This window comes from Gymnoscopelus braueri (genome assembly GCF_963280865.1).
Source record: "Gymnoscopelus braueri genome assembly, chromosome: 5".
NCBI classification, from domain to species: domain Eukaryota; kingdom Metazoa; phylum Chordata; class Actinopteri; order Myctophiformes; family Myctophidae; genus Gymnoscopelus; species Gymnoscopelus braueri.
This window is the reverse complement of record NC_137606.1, coordinates 33,526,837-33,551,429: the sequence shown is the minus strand read 5'-3', so window position 1 is coordinate 33,551,429 and position 24,593 is coordinate 33,526,837. Positions and strand designations below refer to the sequence as shown.

Genomic DNA, 24,593 nt, shown 5'->3' with positions numbered 1-24,593 from the left:
AAATCTGGGGTTTTCTGTAAATTGGTCTCAAAACAGGCCAAACTGATTTGGTCCCTGACGTGACGTCACGTCAGGGTACAATCCCTCCCGTTTTTCAGTTCCAACCAAAAAATAAATAAAATAAAAAATAAAAAAATAAATTTTTTTTTTTTTTTTAGTTTTTCCACACAGAACCATGCATACAAACTGGCCCAATAGCGCCCCGTGCCAAACAGGACAATGTGGTATTGCAGGTGAAAGTGCTTTATAAGCCAGAGAGAAGTTAGTTGGAATGAGTATATCTGATTTAGGCTCAAACCTTTTGAAAAACGTTTGAGGGACATAAACAATATGATATTAAATATTGTTATTTTTTTTTAAATTCATGGTGTAGTCCCTTTAATACTTTGTGCCGGTATATCGATAATGTTTCACAAGAGGATATATCGCAATACATTGCTGTATGGTTTATTTCACCCACCCCTAATATCCAGTATACCTATCATATTCCACATACACTGATTTACATACCTGTGCAAAATAACATTACCAGCTGGTTTCGCTATTTTAATAGTAGATTGGCTAATGCTAAACACTGTATGGATATTGACATCTCATAACTCTGATTCTGCTTGTTAAACACACACACACACACACACACACACACACACACACACACACACACACACACACACACACACACACACACACACACACACACACACACACACACACACACACACACACACACACACACACACACACACGCACACACGCACACACACATTGTATTGTCATCATAGTAACTCCATAATCGACATTTGATACAGTGCTAACTGGGTGGCTGTGACCCAATAAAAGTTTGGTGGATTATCAGAGTTGTAGTCTAATACAGTTCAGGTACATTCTGCCCCTGGTGACCGATAGAGGAAATGCAGCTCCAAAACTCGTCGGAACATGGTGTTGGTACAGTATGGTGTTACTTTGATGTGCTGATGTTGCTGCCAAGGTAGTCGTCATGGTTACCAGTGTAGGTTGTAGTTATTCAAGTAGTCGTTAAGATTACCAGTGTATGTTACCGATGTACAGCAGTTGTCATGGATACTATTGTTTGATGCAGACTCGACAGCGGCTGACGATGTTTCCTGGATAGTCTCCTTTAACTGTCTGGGGTTGGGGCTTACTGTGGGACGAGATACATTGTTATATAGGTTAATGTTCATCATTTTATTAATGTTGTTAGTTATTAACATAAATGCGATTCATGTTATAATTGTTTACTGTTATTGGTATGTAGTCTGTTGCTGTCGGGAAGAAACCTTGTATCTCCATATTTTAACTTCTTATACTTTTTCGTAAATTAATGCTCTACTTCATCATACAAGAGTGTCGCACAAAAGCAGTGAAAATAGCAGATCTACAAGCTCACATCGCGACGCGGTGCGAGCTTGTAGATCGGCTATTTTCACTATTTTAAAATGTTTTTTAAAACAGGAACGGTTTCGGACAGCAACACTATGTATGTGCCTTTATAATGTTACTGTGTTTTAGGGTCTGTATATATAACATAAAAAAATGTAATAACATGATGTTTATACTGTACCCTGCCGTGGAAAATACTGTGTTCTGATTGGTCGGAAGGTGTGTATATTCCACACAGCTATGGTCTTCTAAATTAATACGCTACTTTTTCTACATTTTTTTAATTGGCAAGTGCCCATGAAATAGCCAGAATAATTAAGTCCGAGCCTTCAGGTTATCAATTCTCCACATTGTAACCACAGAGCTCATCATGGATTATCCCTTTCATATGTATGTATGTATGTATCTATGTATGTATGTATGTATGTATGTATGTATGTATGTATGTATGTATGTATGTATGTACTGTATGTATGTATGTATGTATGTATGTATGTATGTACAGTATGTACAGTATGTATGTATGTATGTATACGTATGTATGTATGTGTGTGTGTGTGCGTGCGTGCGTGCGTGTGCGTGTGCGTGTGTGTGTGTGTGTGTGTGCGTGCGTGCGTGCTTGAATGTGTGTGTGCGTGCAGCCGTGCGTGTGTGCTTACCTGAACAGGTTGTGGGGGTCTAGAGCAGCCAACCAATAGGAATAGGAGTCAGAGTAATAGTTGCAGGTTCCTCGACCATGACACTCGATGAACGGAACCCGACTGAAATGTTCCAGACAAGAACCAGGAGATGCTAGAGGCTGACCAGAACCCTCGGAACCAACACCAGTTTGCTACACACACACACACACACACACACACACACACACACACACACACACACACACACACACACACACACACACACACACACACACACACACACACACACACACAATATTATTGATGCAGAAGACTAACTATGATGTGATACTGTACATCTAGTAACTGACTATGACACACTTATATGGAGAAGATCTAGACTGACCATGACAAAGGAGTATCCTTTCCACAAAGAGCGCCACCCAGTGGGACATTCTGGAATTTGACAGGTCTGACTGTGGACAGCGATGACGTTGGCCTGGGTCTCACATACAGAACACCTGAGCAAGAATAAACATAGATTTTTTACCAAAAATGTATAATCCTGTAGTTCATTCATATTTGGAGTCCCTGTCGAGTTAATTCCACCTTGTTGTTCAGGGTACATTCCACCAGGCTCGGACCTTTCAATCACGTTCCTGTTTCAAATAGTAATACAAATATTCATTTCACGACTCTGGGCACAGCCTCTTTGGCCGCTCAGTCTACTACTTCCGTCACAGCTGGTCAGTCACTCTCTTCTTCTACGGCCCCATCGCACACCACTACCTCCACCTACTGTCCTACTGGTCCGCGCACCTCGAATATTTCAGTTAGGATCTCACTTAGATCCAATAGTAAACCCAGGCGCACAAGGGGCTCATCAAAGCTAATCCCCATAAAGTCTGAACCGGAGAGTTGTCTACATACATTATCTTTAAAATGATGCCTGTGGAACCTAAGGTCCATCACCAGGAGGTCTTTTATAGTTAATGAGTTTATTACCGCCCATGACTTGGACTTCTTTTTCCTGGTTGAAACGTGGGCAGATACCGATTTCAATCTTATTGCAGCATGTCCCCCCGGCTATTCCTTTTGGAATTCCAGCAGGTCTGAACGAGGAGGGGGACTTGCTGCCATTCATAAAACCGGCCAAAAATGCACACCAGTCGCTATTGGGAACTTCACCTCCTTTGAGCTCTTCTCTTTTACAACCTCTCATCCCACTGTCTTCGTTGGCTTGTTATATCGCCCCCCCGCCCCCCCAAATCAAAACGTTTTTTGGCAGAATTTACTTTCCATCATAATTACCAATAATGATAAGATTTTATTATTAGGTGGTATAAATATTTATATTGATGTCCAGGATGATAAATTGGCATCTGAGTTCTTCGACTTGAGTCACACTTTTTATTGCACCCAACATGTCTCCGGCCCGACCCATGATCATGGTCACACTCTTGATTTAATTATTACCCTCTGCCTCAATCCAGTAGATCTCCAGACCACCACCATGCCTGTTTCTGACCATGCCGCCATTCTTTTTAAACTTCCCCTAGCGCCGGAGGTCTCTATGCCGAAAGGCCCCAGATGCTGCCAGAGAGGAGAGATCAAACTATTTCTCTCATCTCATAGCTACCAATCCTCACAATCCAAAACATCTCTTCAGCACGATTAATTCTCTCATTCACCCCCCCCCCCCCCCTCGCTTTGTTGTCTAGATGTGTGGCACGAATGAACAGTAATTTTTGGACAGAGAAAAAAATATATGACAAGCACTGGAGAGCAATGTAAAATTGTGTTTTTGAAAAGTTGCGCCGTATATTGTCGACACAGCCTTTTATTTCATTTTTATTTATTTATTTGCACAATAAAAACAGTACAAAGGTAACATTATTAAAATAAGTGCAGGTGAGAAAGGAAACCCATATACAGTACGGCTACATTATAAGGTAGAAGCAAGTGGAGAGGCCTTATGGAGATATGCTCCCCCTTTTCTATTTTTGAGCGGTGTAGCCGCTCCTATAAGTGGGGTTGGGGTCGCTGTACTGTGATTGGCTGATAAGTATTCATACCCTTTGCTCAGTACTGTGATTGGCTAGCGAGACGCATGATGAAATTCATAACCTGTACTGTGATTGGCTGATAAGTATTCAGACCCTTTGCTCAGTACTGTGATTGGCTAGCGAGACGCATGATGAAATTCATAACCTATAAATAGAACCACGCACTTCAAAAAAATTACTAGTATTTTTTTTTAAGTGAGCTTCCATCACTGTGATATACACCGCTCATTTCACACTGGGTGTGATTTTTGTACTATATCTGAGCTATATGTGAGCAGTACTCTGATTGGGTGGGTAATTATATTGGTTACCTGTAGGGAGCTACCCCCGACTGTAATATGGAGGCGTGCCGTGGGCATGCGTGTGCGCATGCACGTTTAACATGGAGGCGAGCACATGTTAAATTCGCTGCATGCTGGTAAAAGGTTAATCCTTCAATGTTTCCATTCTGTCTAAACAACAGACAGAATCCACCACGAGTACCTTTACATTTTAGATAGAATTTGACATTTTCACTGGTCCCGCATTCAGCCGGGAACATAAAGCAGTGGAGCTATAGCAGAGGGTGAGGTCACAGACGGGGCTACAGTGGGGAACCAGGCAGCCACTCCCTAGAAAAGATGGCTTCTCATTGTCAAACAGATACTATTGAAGGTCTGAGGACCTAAACATTATGTCTATTTCTCAAATAAACTTTTTAATTGCAAGTACAGGCAGTGAGTACAGGTCCTCTCCTACGCACCTCTTTCTTTTTGTAGGTATGTGAAGAATAGATTCCTTAACTAGAAAACTGAAACACTTGCACAGCCCACTGTGTGTGTGTGTGTGTGTGTGTGTGTGTGTGTGTGTGTGTGTGTGTGTGTGTGTGTGTGTGTGTGTGTGTGTGTGTGTGTGTATGCGTGTGCGTGTATGCGTGTGCGTGCGTGCGTGTGTATGCGTGTGTATGCGTGTGTGCGTGAGTGCGTGCATGCGTGCGTGCTTGCGTGCGTGTGAGAGTGTGTGTGTGTGTGTGTGTGTGTGTGTGTGTGTGTGTGTGTGCGTGTGTGTGTGTGCGCGTGTGTGTGTGTGTGTGTGTGTGTGTGTGTGTGTGTGTGTGTGTGTGTGCGTGCGTGCATGTGTGTGTGAGAGTTACCTGCTGACGTAACCCTCTAGTGAATCTCCAGAGAGCAGGGCCATGTCACTGGGCATTGCTTTGTCAGTGGACAGCCAATAGGAGTAGTCGTTTCGTGAGGCATAGCGGCATGTTTCGTCAGTGTTACAGAAGAGAAAAGGCATCGTAGAAAAACGAGGAAGACAGCTACCTAACGAACCTGAGAGACACATCATACAAAGACCATCCATTAGTAGAGCCTGCACATTACTAACACAGAAAGACATCACATTAACATACAAAGATCACCCATTAGTAGAGCCTTCACATTAACATAGAAAGACATCACATTAACACAGAAAGACATACTCTTAGCACAGAGCCCTCACATTAATACAGTGACATCACATGAACACAGAGAGACATCACATTAACACAGAGAGACATCACATTAACACAGAGAGACATCACATGAACACAGAGAGACATCACATTAACACAGAGAGACATCACATGAACACAGAGAGACATCACATGAACACAGAGAGACATCAGATGAACACAGAGAGACATCACATGAACACAGAGAGACATCACATGAACACAGAGAGACATCACATTAACTCCGAAAGACATACACTACCCTTAGCACAGAGGTCTCACATTAACATAGAGAGTAATCACACATTGACATAGAAAGACACCTCAATAACACTGAAAACATCACATTAACACTGAAAGACATATATTATTGTTATGATTATGTTAGATTATGTTATGTTAGATTATTATGTTACAGTGTAGCACCATTTGCGGAACAAGGGTGCCATGTCATGAGTTTGATGGCCCATTGTTCCGAAGTGTTTTAATTAAGCTGTCTTTATTACTGTTTTATTCTGTTGTTTTGCTGTTTTCACATACATAACTTGTTTATCCTGTTGTTTTTATTCATCATTATTATTTACACTGCTGTATTATGCTTTTGTAATCTCGGCATCATTGAAAATGAGGGCTCTGCCCTCAATGTATCCCCGAGAAAATAAATAAAGGTTGAATGAATGAAGTACCATTGGCCCCCAAAACGGCCCTCAAAAGCGGGGGGCATGGTCAATGAAACTCCTCTATGAAATAAGTTCAAATCAGACCATGTGGTCTCAGGTTGTTTTGCAAGGAATCAAACAGACAGGACAGACTAGCCTACACCTGCCCCACTTTGCTGCAAGATAATGAAGCCCAGGGAGAGATGATAGAAAGTGAAAGCACTTTTAGTTGGCCAGTTAGTGTTTTTTGTTTGATTAATATATATTTTTAACCTTAACATGAAAATCGTAGTAGTTTCTTGCACTCTGCATCACTCCAAAGCATTGATATACAGTTTTACAACTAAAATGATGAATGCAAATGAATAAACTGATCTTTATACTAGCACTCACTGAAAACAGGTTTGACACAGGGCGCACAATGCAAACTTAGACATATTCATAGGATAGGGAGTGCTAAAGGAGGGCAAAGATAGAGCAAATATAAAGTCACTGTAAAGATCCTGGGGAATGTTATCTGGTGGAGGAAAATACTTGAAATGGACATGACATGAACAAAGATGAATGTGGACAGGGACTTTAACCATTATTTGCGTTGGATAATATGTTATTTACCAAGGTCTTGACCGTGAGCTCGATTGTTTCCATTGATAAACAGGAGGGAGTATCCAGTGTACAGAAGGCTGGCTCCTTCAGGGCATGCAGCTTCTTTCTCTCTCTGGCTGTGTTTGGTGAACAGGAAGCCACCTGGTGCCTGGGGGGTGTGGCTGATGTGGCCTGGGAGCCCACGACGACCCTTCAGCCCACCTGGACCCTTTTCACCCTGGTTACCTAGTTACACACACACGCACGCACGCATGCACGCACGCACGCACACACGCACGCACGCACGCACGCACGCAAGCACGCACACACACACACACACACACACACACACACACACACACACACACACACACACACAATGTTCTTTAAAACGTTGAAAAAATAGTTTTCATTGAGATACCGTTGATCCAAGACACAACACAATCGATTGATTGATCATTGAAATATACATTCTCTGAAATTGCACATGCCAACCCATCTGACCACTTAACATGGCAGCTGAGTCAAGTGGTAAGATGGGTGGGCACGCGAAGACTTTGAAGAGTTTCAAGTGGGCCCTGATCCAGAAAAGGTTGAGTACCACTGATGTAGTTTATTTGAACTTTTTCAGGGAAGATAGACATGGTATAAAGTAACACAGATTAGAATTAGTACACTTATTTGAAGTGTCAGTTTACAGAAAGCAGGGTTTAGCCTACCTTGTGGTCCAGGGAAGCCACGGTCACCCTTCAGACCCGTGAAACCAGGTAGACCAATGGGTCCGTCTAGACTCTGCTCTCCTCTGGGTCCCGTTACACCTGGATCACGTACATCAAATACAAAACAAAACATACATACATCAGGGTCAGTTACTGTCAGGGTCAGTGTTAAGGTTGGGGTTACGGCCATCAAATGGTCAAGACGATGTTTCCTTGGCAACAATGCAGACGTCCAACGACCACAGGAGATAGCACTGAGATCAGGGTTATTCTGTTCTGGGACCAATAGGAGTGTGGTCCTTTAGAAGGCAGGTCCGAGTCAGCTAGTGTGCCAGTGGTTGTTTTCTTCTGCATCGGAGGGGGAAAAACAACAAGAAACCTGGTTATCAGAGTCAGGGACACATTACCTTCAGGTCCAGTCCTGCCTGTGGTCCCTGGGTCCCCTGTCTCTCCTGTTGGCCCCGCTGGTCCCGCTGAACCTTTGTCTCCTGGCAACACCTGAAGATCTCTGTAGACCTCCCGCCCTTTGGGACCTACAGGGGGCAGTAGTGAGTAGTCGTTTTATTATCATTGAGGGGTCGTTCTACACTCAGCAGCTAGTAGGCTAAATATAAACACAAAACACTCCATCGTCACAAACATGCAACCAGGTGAAGAACATACTTTACTCATTAACAAAGTAAATAAAGGGAAAAAAGAAAAAAGAAAAAGAAAACAAAAGAATAACACCAACATCCATACAGTGAATTTAAATATATCCAGAAGATTAGTCCACAGAGATAGGCGGAGATCTGATCGTCTAGCTATGCAAGACTATATAACAAGTAAGACGCGCGAACGCTGGAAGCGAACGCAGCTCGAAAATTGTGTGTGTGTGTGTGTGTGTGTGTGTGTGTGTGTGTGTGTGTGTGGGGCAGGCTGTGTCTAAATTCCTGCACTCTGGCGCCCTCTACTAGGTAGTGCATGAACACAGACACACCGGACACACACACACACACTCACAAGCCGAGCAGAGTTTCATAGTAGGCTCCACTCCTTCCGCGTTCGCAACAAGAGTATAGCGATGATACATGATAAATCAAATTTTATACATTGTAAAAAGAGTAGAGATGATAAAGTACAAATGTTATTGCGAACGCGGGAGGAGGCGCGGCGAAGCCGCGCCTCCGACCAAGTGGAGCTTACTATGTAACCCTGCTTGGGTTGTGTCTCTGTGTCTCTGTGTCTCTGTGTGCACTGTGTCTCTGTCTGTGTCTCTGTGTCTCTGTGTGCACTGCCTTTGTGCAGCTCCTCTGAGATAAGTAAATGTCCAATATAGACGTACCATACATCAAATGAAAGGTCTTTGAAAACTGAACACACCTGTCAAGGTTGCGTTTAAGCCCGCCCCTTCCCCCGGAAGCCACGCCCCGGAGAAGGCTCCTAAAAACTCCCCATTGAAACCCCATGTTAAATGAAAAGTGCCCGAATCGCTCCGAAACTTTTTCTACCCCCCCTAAGTGGGGGTCTACGAACAAATACTTCGGCCTCGGATTTTGGCTCCGCCCCCCGGAAGTGGGTGAAACAGGCACTTCAAACACTTTGTTGAATTGTTCAAAAACATTCCAAGTTTTTTTTTGGTGAATTTGTATTTTTCTAAGATGCTCCTTTTAACAAATTCTTTTTTTGCGTTCGCTTACCGCGTTCGCGCGTCTTACTTGTACAGTATACCAAGAGTAATGTTGATAAACTAGAAAAAGTGCTCCTCGGAGCACAGGTCTCCACCAGGTCAGGTAGTTTATTGTGGGCCAGCAATGTTCAGAATTAACCAATCAGGTTGGAATATGAAAAATCAGACGGATCTGTTTTGATCACTTGACTATAGAGATAATGTGTACGGATTTGCGTGATGTTTGGACAAAATTTGTATGAGTAATACAAAAAAAAATGTTGCAAAAGTCGGCCTCCGGGTGGCGCTATAATAGGGCAATGTTAAAAGGCTGTATTTAAAGGGACCTCCTTGTTAAGGCGGGAGTATGAATGTGTGACGTGGTGAATGGGGAATAGGAGACTAGGCTGATGTTCACATCAGCTGACTGACAGCCGATTACAGCTGAGGCGTGCAAGACTTCCGTGTTTTTCCTTGGCCTCTAGGGAGTGCACATACAAAGTTTTACACAGATCGGTGCAGTTATAGGTAAAACACAAATTGGGGCCCGGGCGGTTGGCGTAACCGTTTGGGCACCTAGGCTGGTAATCCAAAAATCCGCCCAAAAATATCTTGTTATAACAGCACCATGAGGCTGATTTGAAATGCCACTTGAATTTTCAAGTGGCATTTCTTCCTCTGCCTATTGGGAATGTGCGTGCAAAATTTCACGGAAATTGCACACTGTGTTCATGATTTGAGGCATTTTGTTCAAAACGGAGCACTCCTGCAAACTTTGGAAGCCAATCTTAGCCAATCATACTGTGTACAGATTTGCGTGATGTTTGGACAAAATCTGTAGGAATACTGTCAAAAAAAGTGTTTTGCAAAAATCGGCCTCCTGGTGGCGCTATAACAGGCCCATGTGAAAAATTTGGGGCAGAGGTTCAGCTCTGGCATCCAGCGAGTGTTGATCACTGCGATCAAGCCAACGGTGCCGGAGATTAGCTGTCCACAGAGTCACGGACGGACAGAGTGCAAAACATAGTCTCAGCCTTTCGGCCTGGCGGAGACAATGATAGATCCTAGACAGACAATTAACACAAGATGTTCATACTCATGTAATAATATTACCTGGCTCCCCAGGAGGTCCTGTAGTTCCAGACATACCATCGCTTCCTTCTGTCCCCTTCTCACCCTTCTCACCTGAAAGATAACACACGATGACTGTAAATCCTAACCTGACTTCGCCAAATGGAAGAAGCTTGCGACACACATTTTGTTTCACAGCCTACAAACTCAATACCGCCCTCATCTGGCTGAGTCAGGTTATGTAAATCCTGACCTAGGATCTGAACTTTGTGCACCACGATATTGGTAGATTGCATTGCAACATCTCTGATCTAGGATTTGAACCGTGTACTCTTTCCTATTGGTTGATTGCAACGTCGCTGATCTAGATTTTGTACCTTGTGCTGTTAGTTGATTTCAACATCGCTGAATGGCGTCCTCCTTCCATTCATTTTGGCATTTCTTTGTTTGGCCAAGTCTGGCCTTCCTCGTATATGCAGCATGCTGTGTCTACGGTCGGTAAACACACCACTAGGATCTAAACCTTGTACTCCAAACATTGCTGATCTAGGATCTGATCTTTGTGCTGCTTATTATTGGCTGATTGCAACATCACTGATCTAGGATCTGGTCATTGTGCTCCTTACAACTGGTTGATTGTAATGTTGGTGATCTAGGATCTGAATCTTGCCCTCCTTACTATTGAATGACTGTATTGTCGCTGATCTACAGTAGGATCTGATCTTATGTTAGTTGTGTGATCTTACCAATAGGACCCATGTTCCCAATGTCTCCCATCAGCCCTTTGGCACCTGATGACCCTGGAGCCCCATCTCCACCCTGATGGAAAACACAAAGAAAACAAAAACAAAATGGACTTATTATCATTTCTATTCTGTTCTGTTGTACTCTATTATACACAGAATGTGTTCTGTCTTACTGGTTGGCCAGGTAACCCAGGGTCGCCTTGGTACCCAGGAGTTCCCAGCAGTCCCATTGCTCCCTTGGCTCCGTTGTCTCCTTTAAAACCTGGACCTGGGGGACCATCGAGCCCCGAAGGACCTTCAAGCCCTACAAAAAATATAAACACGATATATTATACACACCCAATATACACACAATATATACATATATAATATAAAATGTGTGTACTGTACCTCTTTCTCCTGTTTGTCCAATGGGGCCCCTGTCTCCTTTGGGCCCCTGGACACAAGCCCCATCTATTCCCGGACTGCCTTTCTCCCCAAGTTCTCCTGCTGGTCCTGTGGGACCTCTCTCCCCCAGGTCCCCTTGAGGACCCGGAGGTCCATAGGCCCCTGGAGGCCCCTCATCTCCTTTTATACCTGATATAGGATAGGAGAAACTTGTTCTGTTGGTCTATGAACTGATAGCTGGTTATACTAGTTATTGAAAGAAACCACCAAAGTGGAAACAGTGGCACAAGTGCACATTTCTTTATTCAGGATAACGTGTTTTGGCCTGAGCAGATTCAAAATTTAAAGTACCGTAGATGTTTCAATTAGTTGTTTTTGTAGCACCCACCGCTAAAGAGACGTTCAGAGGAAGCTACTAGTTATATTAACTAGTATTTTAAGGTAAACTCACCAAGTTGACCTTTTTGTCCTTCTTGTCCTTCTGGTCCAACACCAGGAGCTATAATGAACCAATCACAACAAAGAATGCCACAATTACTAACTGGGATTCAGATTGGCCAAGTTCATGAAAAAACAACAACACAGGTTTACTTTACTCATTTATGTGAGTGGGACAGTATGAATGTACAAGGCAATACATACAGTATAATAAAGTAAAGGACGCAATGTAAATATATTGGATTTAGCAAGAATGCTAATTTTAATCCATCACCCCTGAAATGTAACAATAACACGAGATACCAACAAAATAAATAAGAAACAAACCAAAAACAATAAAATACAATTAGGGGCTTCGTGAAATACAAAAACTTTAATTTAAATACAGTGGCATTTAAAGTAGAACAAATTTGTAAATTAGTCAAATAATGTAGTTTATGTGAAAAAACTATTTAAGAATGGTCACAGTAAAATAAATATTTTGCCCTGCAGCCATGTTTTCTAGGCATTAACCACATGAACCCATATAAGTTACTATTCTAAGGCGAACATTCTGCAAAAATAGCAGATCTACAAGCTATTTTGAGTCTATTGTCTGCGAAGATATTTAGTGAAAACAGGAGGGGGCCAAGTATAGAGCCCGCGGGAATCCCACCAACTAGTATAGTATAGGGTTCAAGTGGGTTTAAGTGGTTTAAGTGGTTAATAACAATACGGATTATAATGCTTTGTTTTGACAATTAATACTTGAACCATTGAACTACCCTCCCTTCTCTGCTCTCCTCTCCTACCTAGTGGCAAGTCCAGGGGCTAGCCTAAGGTGGCACTGACCACCCAAGTGCCACCCTATGACATAGTTTGTACATTCGGAAATCCGGGGTGCTCTCAGAGTGCACACTGCACTGCTCAGAGTGAGAAGCCTGGTTTTCTAAGCGTCTGAGTATTTATGACAACAATGATGGATGGCTTCCTTGGTAGCTACTCTAGAGTATTCAACATGTGCATCAATGTGTAACAAAATTGTAACAGATTCTCAAATTCTCATATTCCCAAATATTAGGCTACATATGATGCCACTCTGTTTTGTTACCATTGGTATAGGTTTATTCATCTTTTAAATAAACACAGGAATGTAAGACACTATAATGCTAGTAGTAATTAAAGTTACAATAGATATATTGGTAGTGGAGAGTGAGACAAAAATATGCTTTTCCGACGTGTGTGCGCACGCACGCATGCACGTAGGCTACACGTGTCTGTGTGTGTGTTTGCGCGCACGCTCATACTTCATTCCACCCCTGCATACAGGTATGTCAGTGCCACTTGGTCCACCCCAGTCAAAAAAGTCTGGACATCTCTCCTCTTCTACCTCCTATATCATCTCTCCCCTCCCCTCTCTTTTACCTCCTATCTCCTGGCCTCTCTCCTCTCTCCACTTCTACCTCCTAACTCTCCTGTCCTCTCCTATCTCATATCCAACCTTCTATGTCTCCTCTCCTACCTCCCGTGTCTCCTTTCTCTCCAGCAGGTCCTGGTATTCCATCTCGTCCTTGACTCCCTCTGGGCCCTGGAAGGCCTGGGTAACCGGGATGGCCATGGTTACCTAGGTGAGTAGTAGAGTTGCATAAAGTTGTATTGACCATTAATAACATAGGAACTTAAGTAATAACCACTTATGTAACCACCATAACTTAAAATAACATTACTGGAATAAATACAATCTATTTCATGCATACTGTACATTACTTGGTAATTAACAGTCACAGTAACTACAGCTACTGGACCTGAAATCAGTAGTCTGAGAATGTTACTCATGTTTCATGTGTGACCAAATAATTGTGCCGTAAACTGGTCTCACACAATGGGATAATCGGAATGGGGTCGGAAATGCCCCTACCGAAGATCACGGGGGTGTTCCCACTTCCATGATGGTTGGGACTGATAACATAGCTAGATTAACCTGTAGTGTGACGGTTGCTCACAGACAGATCAAGGTCGCTCTGATAATGATCAAACATGTTTGATGTTTATCTGGATGACTATTGTCTGAGTGGGACGACGGGAGTTGTGCACAACCTAGAGAGACAAGTCTACAAGGAGACAGACGTGCAGTGAATGAGAGGACTTTTGAAATGGTGACAGGTCGAAACAACCTGTCGACAACCTGTTGATAGCTGAGGCATATTGACAGCTGAGGCTTGTTGATATGGGGCAAGAACACAACGTGCTATATTCTGTGTCTTCCCAGACACATCATAACTGTTACCACTGCAAGCTTAACCGTCTCCATCGTTTATATCTGCTTCTGCACATGATCACATGAGATGAGATCACTTGAGGTGCTGCGTTGCTCCGCCAGGCACGATAATCTTAAAGACAGGGTGCCGTGATTTTCAGTGATTTTCCCCCCCTAAAACATGATCATCAGGTATTATGGTTATACTAGGAGGAAGATTTTTTTCAAAAAAGTGTACAAAAAGTGTTAAAATTATGTTTTTATGTGGACACGCCTCCAAGTTCATTAAGTATACCTGGTTCTCACCTTAGCACCTCCCACCTTAACCAGTCCCTCCGCCTCCTGTCCTAGTCCCTCCTCCTCCTCATGCCCACACCTGTTGTGTTATGGTAATGAGGGGGAGGGTATATTTCTACTGCGTCATTAAAGCGCTGTTTTTCTATTGGCACGTTTGACCCTCAAGGTTTCAGCCTCCAGGAAGAAACTCAAAATAGTCAGAGAAGAAATAAAACACAATAAAAACACCACCAGGGGGCTTAATGAAGTTCTATCAACCTCATAGACGCATGAAAGACAGAAAAAGTGCAAAACCATGGCACCACCTATTTAATAACATCCTGTAGAGTGTAATGCCCCAATATTTTAAAATCTCATAGTGTGTGCATGTTTAAGATTATAGACAATGGATAAGAAAAAGAAAATGCATCTCCATAGTAACCATTCCAGGACCATGGACAGCTCTTCGGTGCTCAGCCAACTTTAACCCTGATAGAACAATAACAAACTAGAGCTTTTGTGTGCACCCCAGACAGTTTTTAATTTGCTTAATTCAATATTTAAATATTCAACAATGTCTTTGATAGAGACATGTAGAATCAGTTTCTATCCAACTGTTCTGTGTTACCTCACGTTGAAATTTCAACGTGTCAGTCTCAATGTGTTTTCCAGATCAGCATCACAAATTAATGCTCTTTAGAAGTAGCATGATCATGAAAAACTTTGTTTGATTCAACTGCATGTTTACAATTGCGATATACTTTTAGAGGGAACGTTGCATCAACAATGCAACACAGGTTGAACGAAATGTCACGTAAAGGGAAACAGAAAGCTGCATCTGCCTGCGTGCTGTATTCCTACTCCCATTAAATGAACGGTTCTTCCCACCATGATTGCTGCTCGGAATTTTGTATGTCCATTTCGCTAGTTAACTTTACACTCACTGAAACGTTTTCCCACGTGCACAACACCAGAGCGACTTCCTGACCACAGAGGTCAGGCTATGAGTAGTACTATGAGTCATTTATAGGAATTAGTATTACTGCAATATCAAATAGTATGTTTAGTAGTATTAGTTGTGGTAGTTGTATAGTATGTTACTAGTACTGTGTTGAGGTACCTGGAGGCCCATTGGGCCCATCGGCTCCCGTATACCCAGGGGCTCCCTCAACACCCTGCAACCCCGGTGACCCTGGAACACCTGACATATAGACACATCGTTATAAGCATTTAACCTAAAAATGTAGGTATTTTATTCATATTATCGCTACCTCTGAATGTTTTTTGCAGATTCATCAGATTTTAGATCGACACTTATAGACACTTGTTTTCTTTCTGCAACCATACATTCATTAATCACTTTAAAACTGGCCTCTGTATTTTTGGCACGTCTTTACAGGCTATTTTTTTTTAAATAGCAGAGCTACAAGCTCACAACAGATTGCATCACAATGCGTTGTGAGCGTGTATTTTTGCTACTTTAGAAATTGTGTTAAAGTGGACACTTTTTTGCCACCCTCTATTTTTTTATTAAATGACACCTTCTTCCATGTTTTCAAGTACTACCGACATGGATATTCAAGGTCTTTCAAGAACAGACAAAGAAAAAATGTGTTAAAATGACATTTATGAAATTCTGGTACAGCATTGACGTCACTAACAAATGATCGCTAGGCAGTTGCTAAATGGTTTCTATAGTCGTGGCTAGATAGATAGCAATGATTGACAGATGATTTGCAAGACAGACAGACAGATTACCTCTTTCTCCAGCGTTTCCATTTGAGCCTTTGTCTCCACTGGGACCTCTGTTTCCTGGCTCTCCAGGCATTCCTGCAAGTCCCTTATCTCCCTTCCCTCCTGCTGTTCCTCTAACTCCCACCACCCCCTGACAGGAGCACACAGTGAAGGAATAGGGTCAAAAAGCGTGTGTGTGTGTGTGTGTGTGTGTGTGTGTGTGTGTGTGTGTGTGTGTGCGTGTGCGTGTGCGTGTGCGTGTGTGTGTGTGTGTGTGTGTGTGTGTGTGTGTCGCTGTCATCAGCAATGTTATCATCTTCAGTCAACTCTGACATACCCTCCGTGTCTACAGCATAGCTTGCAGGGATGGGCAGTGCCCTGTCAATTTCTTCATCAAATAATCAATTGTGCCAAGGAAACTCATGAGAAAATGAAATCTGCCAAATGGTCTTTGGTATGACTCCCTCTCAGGGCAGACTCTCAAACCACAAGGCCACTGAGCTGCTTCCCACCATAGTGGTTGATCAAAGGTTAGAATTGGAGTAACCTGGTAGCAATCTGCTTGATCATGAACAAACTGAAGGGTTGAATGCAGGATCCATGTCAATCATGAGTAAATCCCTCCAAATCAAGTGTGTTATATTTTTTCTTATAATTAGGTGATTCAAGTTGTCTATCATTAAACATCTTTATAATGAGGGAAAAGTACTTTGAAATTGTTCAAATTGAGAGAGCTGGGTGGTCAGTGGGAGACAGCCGTTTTCTTTGAATGTTTCAAATATACAATAGCAATTTCACAACTTGGCCTGTGTGGGGACACTTTCATACTTCTGATATATTTTACATGACTATAAGGAACACATTATACCAGGGTATAAGGTGTCCCAGGCATCAGATATTAGAATATCCTCTGTAAAAGTGTTTTATTGGAAAGATTGACAAAAAACAACAACATATGCATGGATGTTCCACTAAATCCATGAAGGTAAACTATATACATATATATATATGATGTAAGATTAGTAGGACCAATAAAAACTATGTGTCACAGTCTGTGGCTCTGTGTGGGCGTACTGTGGCTCTGTGTGGGCGTAGGCTTGCCTCCCAGCTTCCAGCTTTGGCACACCTACCTATGGTCACCTCGTCTCCCTCAGTTGACGCACCTGCCGGCCATCAACTCATCAACCCTCACAGTATTTGAACCCTGGTCTTCTCTCCACTCATCGCCAGATCATTGCACAACCTCCCATGGTAGTAGCATGACTCTTGCCAGTTGTATTTGCTAGTGAAGTTACTAGTCTAGTCTGTATTTCAAGTTGTGTTACCTAGTATAATTCCTACTGTTGTGTTACCTGCAACTCAAACTCTTCTCCTCTGCTTTAGAACCCAGCTCACCTGTTCCACTGCCTGCCTGTCAGGCCTCTGCCCTGCCTGCCTGCCTGCCTGCTCACTTCCACGCCTACTTCCACCTTGGTTTGAATAAAGATCTTTTAACCTGACTCTGTGTTTAGTCTCTGCATTTGGGTTCACAAGTTTCCCAATACCGTGACAGAATGATCTGGCCAAAAGGAACCCAGCAGAGCGAAAACTAATCCAGAGGAAGGTAGCCAATTTCGACCATGTGGTGGCACGCCTCATGGCCTCTCCCCCTAACCGGCATGCTAAACTCCAAGAAGAGATTTCCGCTCAGCAAGAGTGGTTCAATGAGAGGCCATGGGTGAGTCATTTTGTCCCTCACCTTGACATTGTCCGTGGGAGGCTTAAGGACTTTGAGAGTAGTTCACTACCCCATGCTTCCCAGCCAGCTCCCCGCTCCATAAGGCTTGGAGTGGTGAGCCTGAAACCCACCAGCCCTGCTGCAGACCAGCAGAAGACCCAGTATGTGGACTTGCTTACGTATTTTTGCAGCCGTGTGAAGCTTCCTGTATATTCTGACCCAGTTCAAGAACCACATCTGGGCACAAGCCTGGCTTGGGGAGGTCCCCGTAGTGCCAACAAACGGGGCAATATCTCCCTGGGTCGCCTAGCCACCCGGCCCGGTAACCCTCAGCCAGCTCTCCAGTCAGCTAGCCCCTGGCCTGCTAGCCCTCAATTGACTAGCGACCAGCCTGCTAGCACCCAGCCTGCATCTCCAGATCCCGCCTGCCTTGATTCTGTGCTTCCTGCTTCCGTCTCTCCTGGTCCGGCTCCAGTCCAGAGCCCTTATGAGGGGTCTCGCTTGGCCCTTTGTTTGGGTAACCGTGGGCCCGCCAGAAGAGGACGTGGTTACCGTGACCCCCAGCAGTCTTCGCTGCCCGGCACCCCGCTGCCCGGCGTCCAGAGCACCCTGCTGCCCAGCGTCCTGGAGCCCTCGCCAGCTGTCTCCATTGGTGACCTGCCTGCGCCCTCTGCACCCTCGCCGGCTATATCTGCTGCTGACCTGCCAGAGCCCTTGCCAGCCATCTCCCTAGATGACCTGCCTGCGCCCTCTGCACCCTCAACAGCCCTATCAGCCGATGACCTGCCGGAGCCCTTGTCAGTCATCTCCACTGGTGACCTGTGTCTGCTCGAGGTCATGGAAGCCCTGGTCCTTGGCTTTCTGTTCAGCTGCTTCCTTCAGCTGACAGCTGCGTCGCACGATGGCTCTCCAGCATCTGCAGCATCCCCTGTGGCGTCGCCTCCTGAGTCTGCAGGGCCGTCTGGGGTCCCGTCTCCAGAGCCTGCAGCGTCGGCTGGGGACCCGTCTCCAGAGCCTGCAGCGTCGCCTGGGGTCCCGTCTCCAGGGGTCCCGTCTCCAGGGTCTGCAGTGTCCTCTGGGGTCCCATCTCCTGAGTCTGCAGCGTTGTCTGCAGCATCCTCGCCAGCCCCGTCTCCAGAGTCTGCACCGATGCTGGGTCCTAGGTCTTCATCCAGGGTGGTCCTGCTGACATCGCCGGTCTACTGTGTGGCTCCGTCTCGTCATCCTCCGGATCCTTCTCCTAAGAGGCCGTGGGGTTCTGAGTGGCCTCCAGGCCGACCACCCGATGTCTCCAGTTCTGCCTCATCGCAGCCTCCAGGCCGTCCACCCGATGTCTCCAGTTCTGCCTCATCGCAGCCTCCAGGCCGTCCACCCGATGTCTCCAGTTGTGCCTCATCGCAGCCTCCAGGCCGTCCACCCGATGTCTCCAGTTGTGCCTCTTCGCAGCCTCCAGGCCGTCCACCCGATGTTGCCAGTTCTGCCTCATCCCAGCCTCCAGGCCGTCCAACAGATAATCGGCGTAGTGGGACGTCTGGAAGCCGTCCCTTAAGAGGGAGGTACTGTACTGTCACAGTCTGTGGCTCTGTGTGGGCGTACTGTGGCTCTGTGTGGGCGTAGGCTTGCCTCCCAGCTTCCAGCTTTGGCACACCTGCCTATGGTCACCTCGTCTCCCTCAGTTGACGCACCTGCCGGCCATCAACTCATCAACCCTCACAGTATTTGAACCCTGGTCTTCTCTCCACTCATCGCCAGATCATTGCACAACCTCCCATGGTAGTAGCATGACTCTTGCCAGTTGTATTTGCTAGTGAAGTTACTAGTCTGTATTTCAAGTTGTGTTACCTAGTATAATTCCTACTGTTGTGTTACCTGCAACTCAAACTCTTCTCTTCTGCTTTAGAACCCAGCTCACCTGTTCCACTGCCTGCCTGTCAGGCCTCTGCCCTTGCCTGCCTGCCTGCCTGCCTGCTCACTTCCACGCCTACTTCCACCTTGGTTTGAATAAAGATCTTTTAACCTGACTCTGTGTTTAGTCTCTGCATTTGGCTTCACAAGTTTCCCGGTACCGTGACACTATGATGCATTTTAACTTAGATTGACTGGACTAATATGAGACAGCACAGTAAAACAGACGGTAAAACACTACGTCACAGTAAAACACTGCGTCACATATTTGGTAGTTAGTGTAAGACTAATTTATCTATTTTTTCTTATTCTTTTTTTTAACCAAAATAGTTCCCAGATAAGTAGGTTTGTGTGTGTGTGTGTGTGTGTGTGTGTGTGTGTGTGTGTGTGTGTGTGTGTGTGTGTGTGTGTGTGTGTGTGTGTGTGTGTGTGTGTGTGTGTGTGTGTGTGTGTGTGTGTGTGTGTGTGTGGTACCGTTTCTCCCTGAGCTCCTTTAGGTCCTGGTCCAGGGACACTGGGTTCTCCTTTAGAACCTTTAATGCCGGTGAAGCCTGGAATTCCATCAGAACCTGCTTGTCCACGATTGCCTGGAAACCCTTTGTCACCCTTTTGACCTGATAGAAACCAAATCCGGACGAGTATGGATTGAATTAAAAAAAGCATAAAAAAATAACAAATACAAAAATATATAATCATAACTATGTGTATAGTTTATCACAAGGGCATTCATTGTTGCCTGAACTTATCCAACCAAGGGCAGCCGTATATGTATGCATGTACTGTATGTATGTTTGTTTGTATGTATGTACACGTCTGTCTGTCTTTCTTTCTGTCTGTCTGTCTGTGTGCCTGTCTGTCTGTCTGTATATATCATGAATTGTATATTAAAGGTAGGGTAAGTGATATTTTTTGGTTAAAACAAAAAGTTTTGTATTAAAAGGTTAAAGCACTATATTCTGATAGTAATCATTGCTATAGAGTGTTTGTTCAGTAACAGGGGTCTCCCTGTCTCTCCAGCTCTTTAACAAACAGAAAATAAAATGTCAGGTAGGTGACAAAATTTCAGCCAATCAGGAGAGATTGAGAGATAAAATACCCATTTATCAGCTTTATTTTTATAGCGTTCCAGTTCAGCTGATTTCTTTGTGTCACCACTTCCAATTTCACCTGTTTAATCTGTATCCTGACTGAGTTCTCTATCCTGATTGGATAAAATTGGTATCCTGACCTGAAAATGCATTTTCTGTTTATTGAAGAGCTGGAGCTTTTTTTTTCTTTTTTCTTTTTTTCTTTTTCCACACAGAACCAGGAGATAACATGCATACAAATTGGCTCAATAGCACCCGTGCCAAACAGGACAATGTGGTATTGCAGGTGAAAGTGCTTTATAAGTCAGAGAGAAGTTAGTTGGAATGAGTATATCTGAGGCTTGATTTAGGCTCAAACCTTTTGAAAAACGTTTGAGGGACATAAACAATATGATATTAAATATTATTAAAAAAAATTAAATTCATGGTGTAGATCCTTTAATCAACAAGTATATTTATATACAAGTGAAATAAATATGAATATGCTTTTTAGATTAACAAAATGTTATTAATCAACCAAACATAAAAAAATAATAATAATATATATATATGTTATTATTATTTAATATATATATATATATATATATATATATATATATATATATATATATATATATATATATATATATATATATATATATATAAATATATATATATATATATAAATATATATATATATATATATATATATATATAAATATATATATATATATATATATATATATATATATATATATATATATATATATATATATATATATATATATATATATATATATATATATATATATATATATATGATCTGAGTGTTGGGGTTTGTTACCTGGCAACCCCATATCTCCTATGTTACCGGGGTTACCATGGACACCAGGAACTCCTTTGTCTCCATGTCTGCCAGCATCTCCAGGAGGCCCTAAACACAAACACACACACACACACACACACACACACACACACACACACACACACACACACACACACACACACACACACACACACACACACACCATTTTCAGTTCTGCCCTCAACATGTTCACTTAAAAGAACAAACATGAAAACTGAACATCATCTCACACACTGATGCTCAAACATAACAAATTAAAGTTGCAGTTCACACGTCCAAGGGTGTGTTTTAAATTGCCATCATTTAGAACACCAGGATCTATTTAATTATGCCAGTATGCCACACCTGTAGAATCAACCCCTAATTAATACGCCAATATGACTTCCCTGGAATCAACATGCAAAATCTGAAGCTGAAGAGTCATTACTGTATTTTTGGTACACAATCCTAAAGTCTACCTGCTCTGCACTCTTAATCAACTCTACAGCAAAGTCTGTAAATACTTATCGATCTGTCACCGATCTGTCAGCTAATCTTACAAACAACATTTGGAGTTCAGACTTTTGCATTATGTCATTGTTGAACTTGACTGCACATTGGATCATAAAACTATGAACAAAGCCTTGATTAACAAAATAAAAAGCAACGGTCATGAGGCAGTTTTTAAGCTTTTCATTCCTTGCTTGAATTACGGTACCTTGGTGACTCTCGACTGACCATAGTGATTCTCTTTTATTTTACATTTCATTTGTTTTTAATCATTTTCATGTATTTTTTATTGTTTTATAATTTTTATTTTTACTGTGTACAGCACTGGTTCAACGCTGTTGTTTAAAATGTGTTCAAAAATAAAGATTGGATTCATAGTAAGCAGTTAGTCATGAATGTACGATATTTATACACATGGATGTACTGTAAATGTACCTTGGGGGCCAGCACTACCAGGGAATCCATTGTTACCGTTGGGTCCTTGGGATCCTGGTAAACCTTCCTCTCCCTTTGACCCTGTCCGACCCGACAGACCTGGAGACAACACAACCAGATCAGAACCACAGACAGACAGACAGACAGACAGACAGACAGACAGACAGACAGACAGACAGACAGACAGACAGACAGACAGGTGGGCAGGTAGAGAGAAAGACACACGCACGCACGCACGCACGCACGCATGCATGCACGCAGACAGACAGAGTTCTATGAATACCTATCTCTCCAGGGTATCCAGGGTCTCCATACACCTCTATGACAGTCTGGCTGCCTTTAAGTCCTTGGTTACCAGCCTCTCCTTCAGGACCCTGCTGTCCTGGAGGACCATTCGAACCATCCACCCCCATCACACCTACAGGCAGACAGACAGGCAGACAGACAGACTTACAAAGTGCTAGGTTGGGGATATATTTATATACAGTATCTATCTATCTATGGTATATTTATATATATATAAAGATATAGGGAGATATACTGTATAGATATACTTATAGATTAATTATATACGTAGATATACTGCATCGATAGATAGACAGACAAACACACATATACATAATTCATTATTCTAATGAGAATGATTTGATAGATACATGCCTTTTTCTCCCTGACGTCCCTCATCTCCTGATTTCCCATCATCCCCAAGCTTCCCACTGTTCCCTGGAGGGCCACCATCACCTTGGGGCCCTTCACACAAACACATTATGTATTAACACATTTAATGATGCGTTAAATTTAACAGGCCCCTAATTCCTACCTTTGTGAACTTTGACCCAAAGGTTCATCATGTGTGTGTTCGGGGCAGCCTGCTGATCATTGCCACTAAGTCAAACAGCCTTAAAACCAAGAGAAGAAACTGCTGTGTGTGTGTGTGTGTGTGTGTGTGTGTGTGTGTGTGTGTGTGTGTGTGTGTGTGTGTGTGTGTGTGTGTGTGTGTGTGTGTGTGTGTGTGTGTGTGTGTGTGTGTGTGTGTGTGTGTGTGTGTGTGTGTGTGTGTGTGTGTGTGTGTGTGTGTGTGTGTGCGCTGCGCGCAGCGCGAGTGTGTGTGTGTGTGTGTGTGTGTGTGTGTGTGTGTGTGTTACTATACTGTACGTGTGAGGATACTATAAGAGAATGAAAGATATAACATTGGTTTTATAATTTATTGTATACATGAAAAGTAAGACAGACTAGAAAAAGTGCTTCTCGGAGCCGGGTCAAGTAGGTTATTGTGGGCCAGCAGTTCGGAATTCGCCAATCAGGATGGAATATAAGAAATCGGACGGAACCATCTTGATCACTTGACTATAAAGATAATGTGTACCAATTTGTATGATGTTTGGACAAAATTTGCATGAGTAATATAAAAAAGAAAAGTGTTGCAAAAAATTAGCCTCCTGGTGGCGTGGCGCTAGGGCAATGTTAAAAGGGTGGCATTTATTCCTCAACGTAGTGCAAATGTGCGTGCAAAGTTTCACCGCAATCGGACGCTGGAAAATTTCATGGAAATTGCATGCTGTGTTCATGATTTGAGGCATTTTGTTCAAAACGGAGTACTCCAGCAAACTTTGGATGCCAATTTTAGCCAATCAGGATAAAATATGAAAAATATGAAAGACCTGTTTTGTTTAATGACCATAGAGATACTGTGTACCGATTTGCGGGATTTTTGGACAAAATCTGTAGGAGTACTGTCAAAAAATTTGTTTTGCACAAATCGGCCTCCTGGTGGCGCTATGAAAGGCCCATGTGAAAAATACACACGGACACACGGACACACGGACAGGGGGCAAAACATACTCTCGCCATGCCTTTCGGCCTGGCGGAGACAATAATACATTTGGACGCTGGTTATATTTTCCAATAATAGTAATAGTAATAATAGTAATAATAGTTCATCATACAAGTTTGAGTCAATAAAATAAATAAATCATTGTGATCAACTACACAAAATGTAGTTAATGGTTGTGAGAGTTTATTGAGTTTATTGTTTTTACAGGGACCAGTATAACATTA

The 24,593-nt window shown here is 43.1% G+C and overlaps 1 protein-coding gene across 1 annotated transcript in view; it reads right to left on the bottom strand.

The window, feature by feature from the left end:
- Window positions 1–628: 628 nt before the first annotated feature.
- Window positions 629–24,593, bottom strand: part of col4a3 (collagen, type IV, alpha 3) — an 82,396-nt gene continuing 58,431 nt past the window's right edge. The window contains exons 34-53 of the mRNA XM_080428913.1: window positions 23,196–23,285; window positions 22,819–22,953; window positions 22,536–22,634; window positions 21,591–21,680; window positions 20,154–20,293; window positions 16,082–16,208; window positions 15,444–15,524; window positions 13,313–13,414; window positions 11,825–11,872; window positions 11,377–11,562; window positions 11,160–11,290; window positions 10,987–11,059; window positions 10,283–10,354; window positions 7,929–8,054; window positions 7,522–7,620; window positions 6,833–7,048; window positions 5,220–5,397; window positions 2,428–2,542; window positions 2,061–2,233; window positions 629–1,162 (exon numbers count right to left, since the gene is read on the bottom strand). Coding sequence (XP_080285039.1) covers window positions 1,084–1,162; window positions 2,061–2,233; window positions 2,428–2,542; window positions 5,220–5,397; window positions 6,833–7,048; window positions 7,522–7,620; window positions 7,929–8,054; window positions 10,283–10,354; window positions 10,987–11,059; window positions 11,160–11,290; window positions 11,377–11,562; window positions 11,825–11,872; window positions 13,313–13,414; window positions 15,444–15,524; window positions 16,082–16,208; window positions 20,154–20,293; window positions 21,591–21,680; window positions 22,536–22,634; window positions 22,819–22,953; window positions 23,196–23,285 — 2,360 coding nt within the window. The 3' untranslated portion in view covers window positions 629–1,083. The remainder of the gene's footprint in view (window positions 1,163–2,060; window positions 2,234–2,427; window positions 2,543–5,219; window positions 5,398–6,832; window positions 7,049–7,521; window positions 7,621–7,928; window positions 8,055–10,282; window positions 10,355–10,986; window positions 11,060–11,159; window positions 11,291–11,376; window positions 11,563–11,824; window positions 11,873–13,312; window positions 13,415–15,443; window positions 15,525–16,081; window positions 16,209–20,153; window positions 20,294–21,590; window positions 21,681–22,535; window positions 22,635–22,818; window positions 22,954–23,195; window positions 23,286–24,593) is intronic.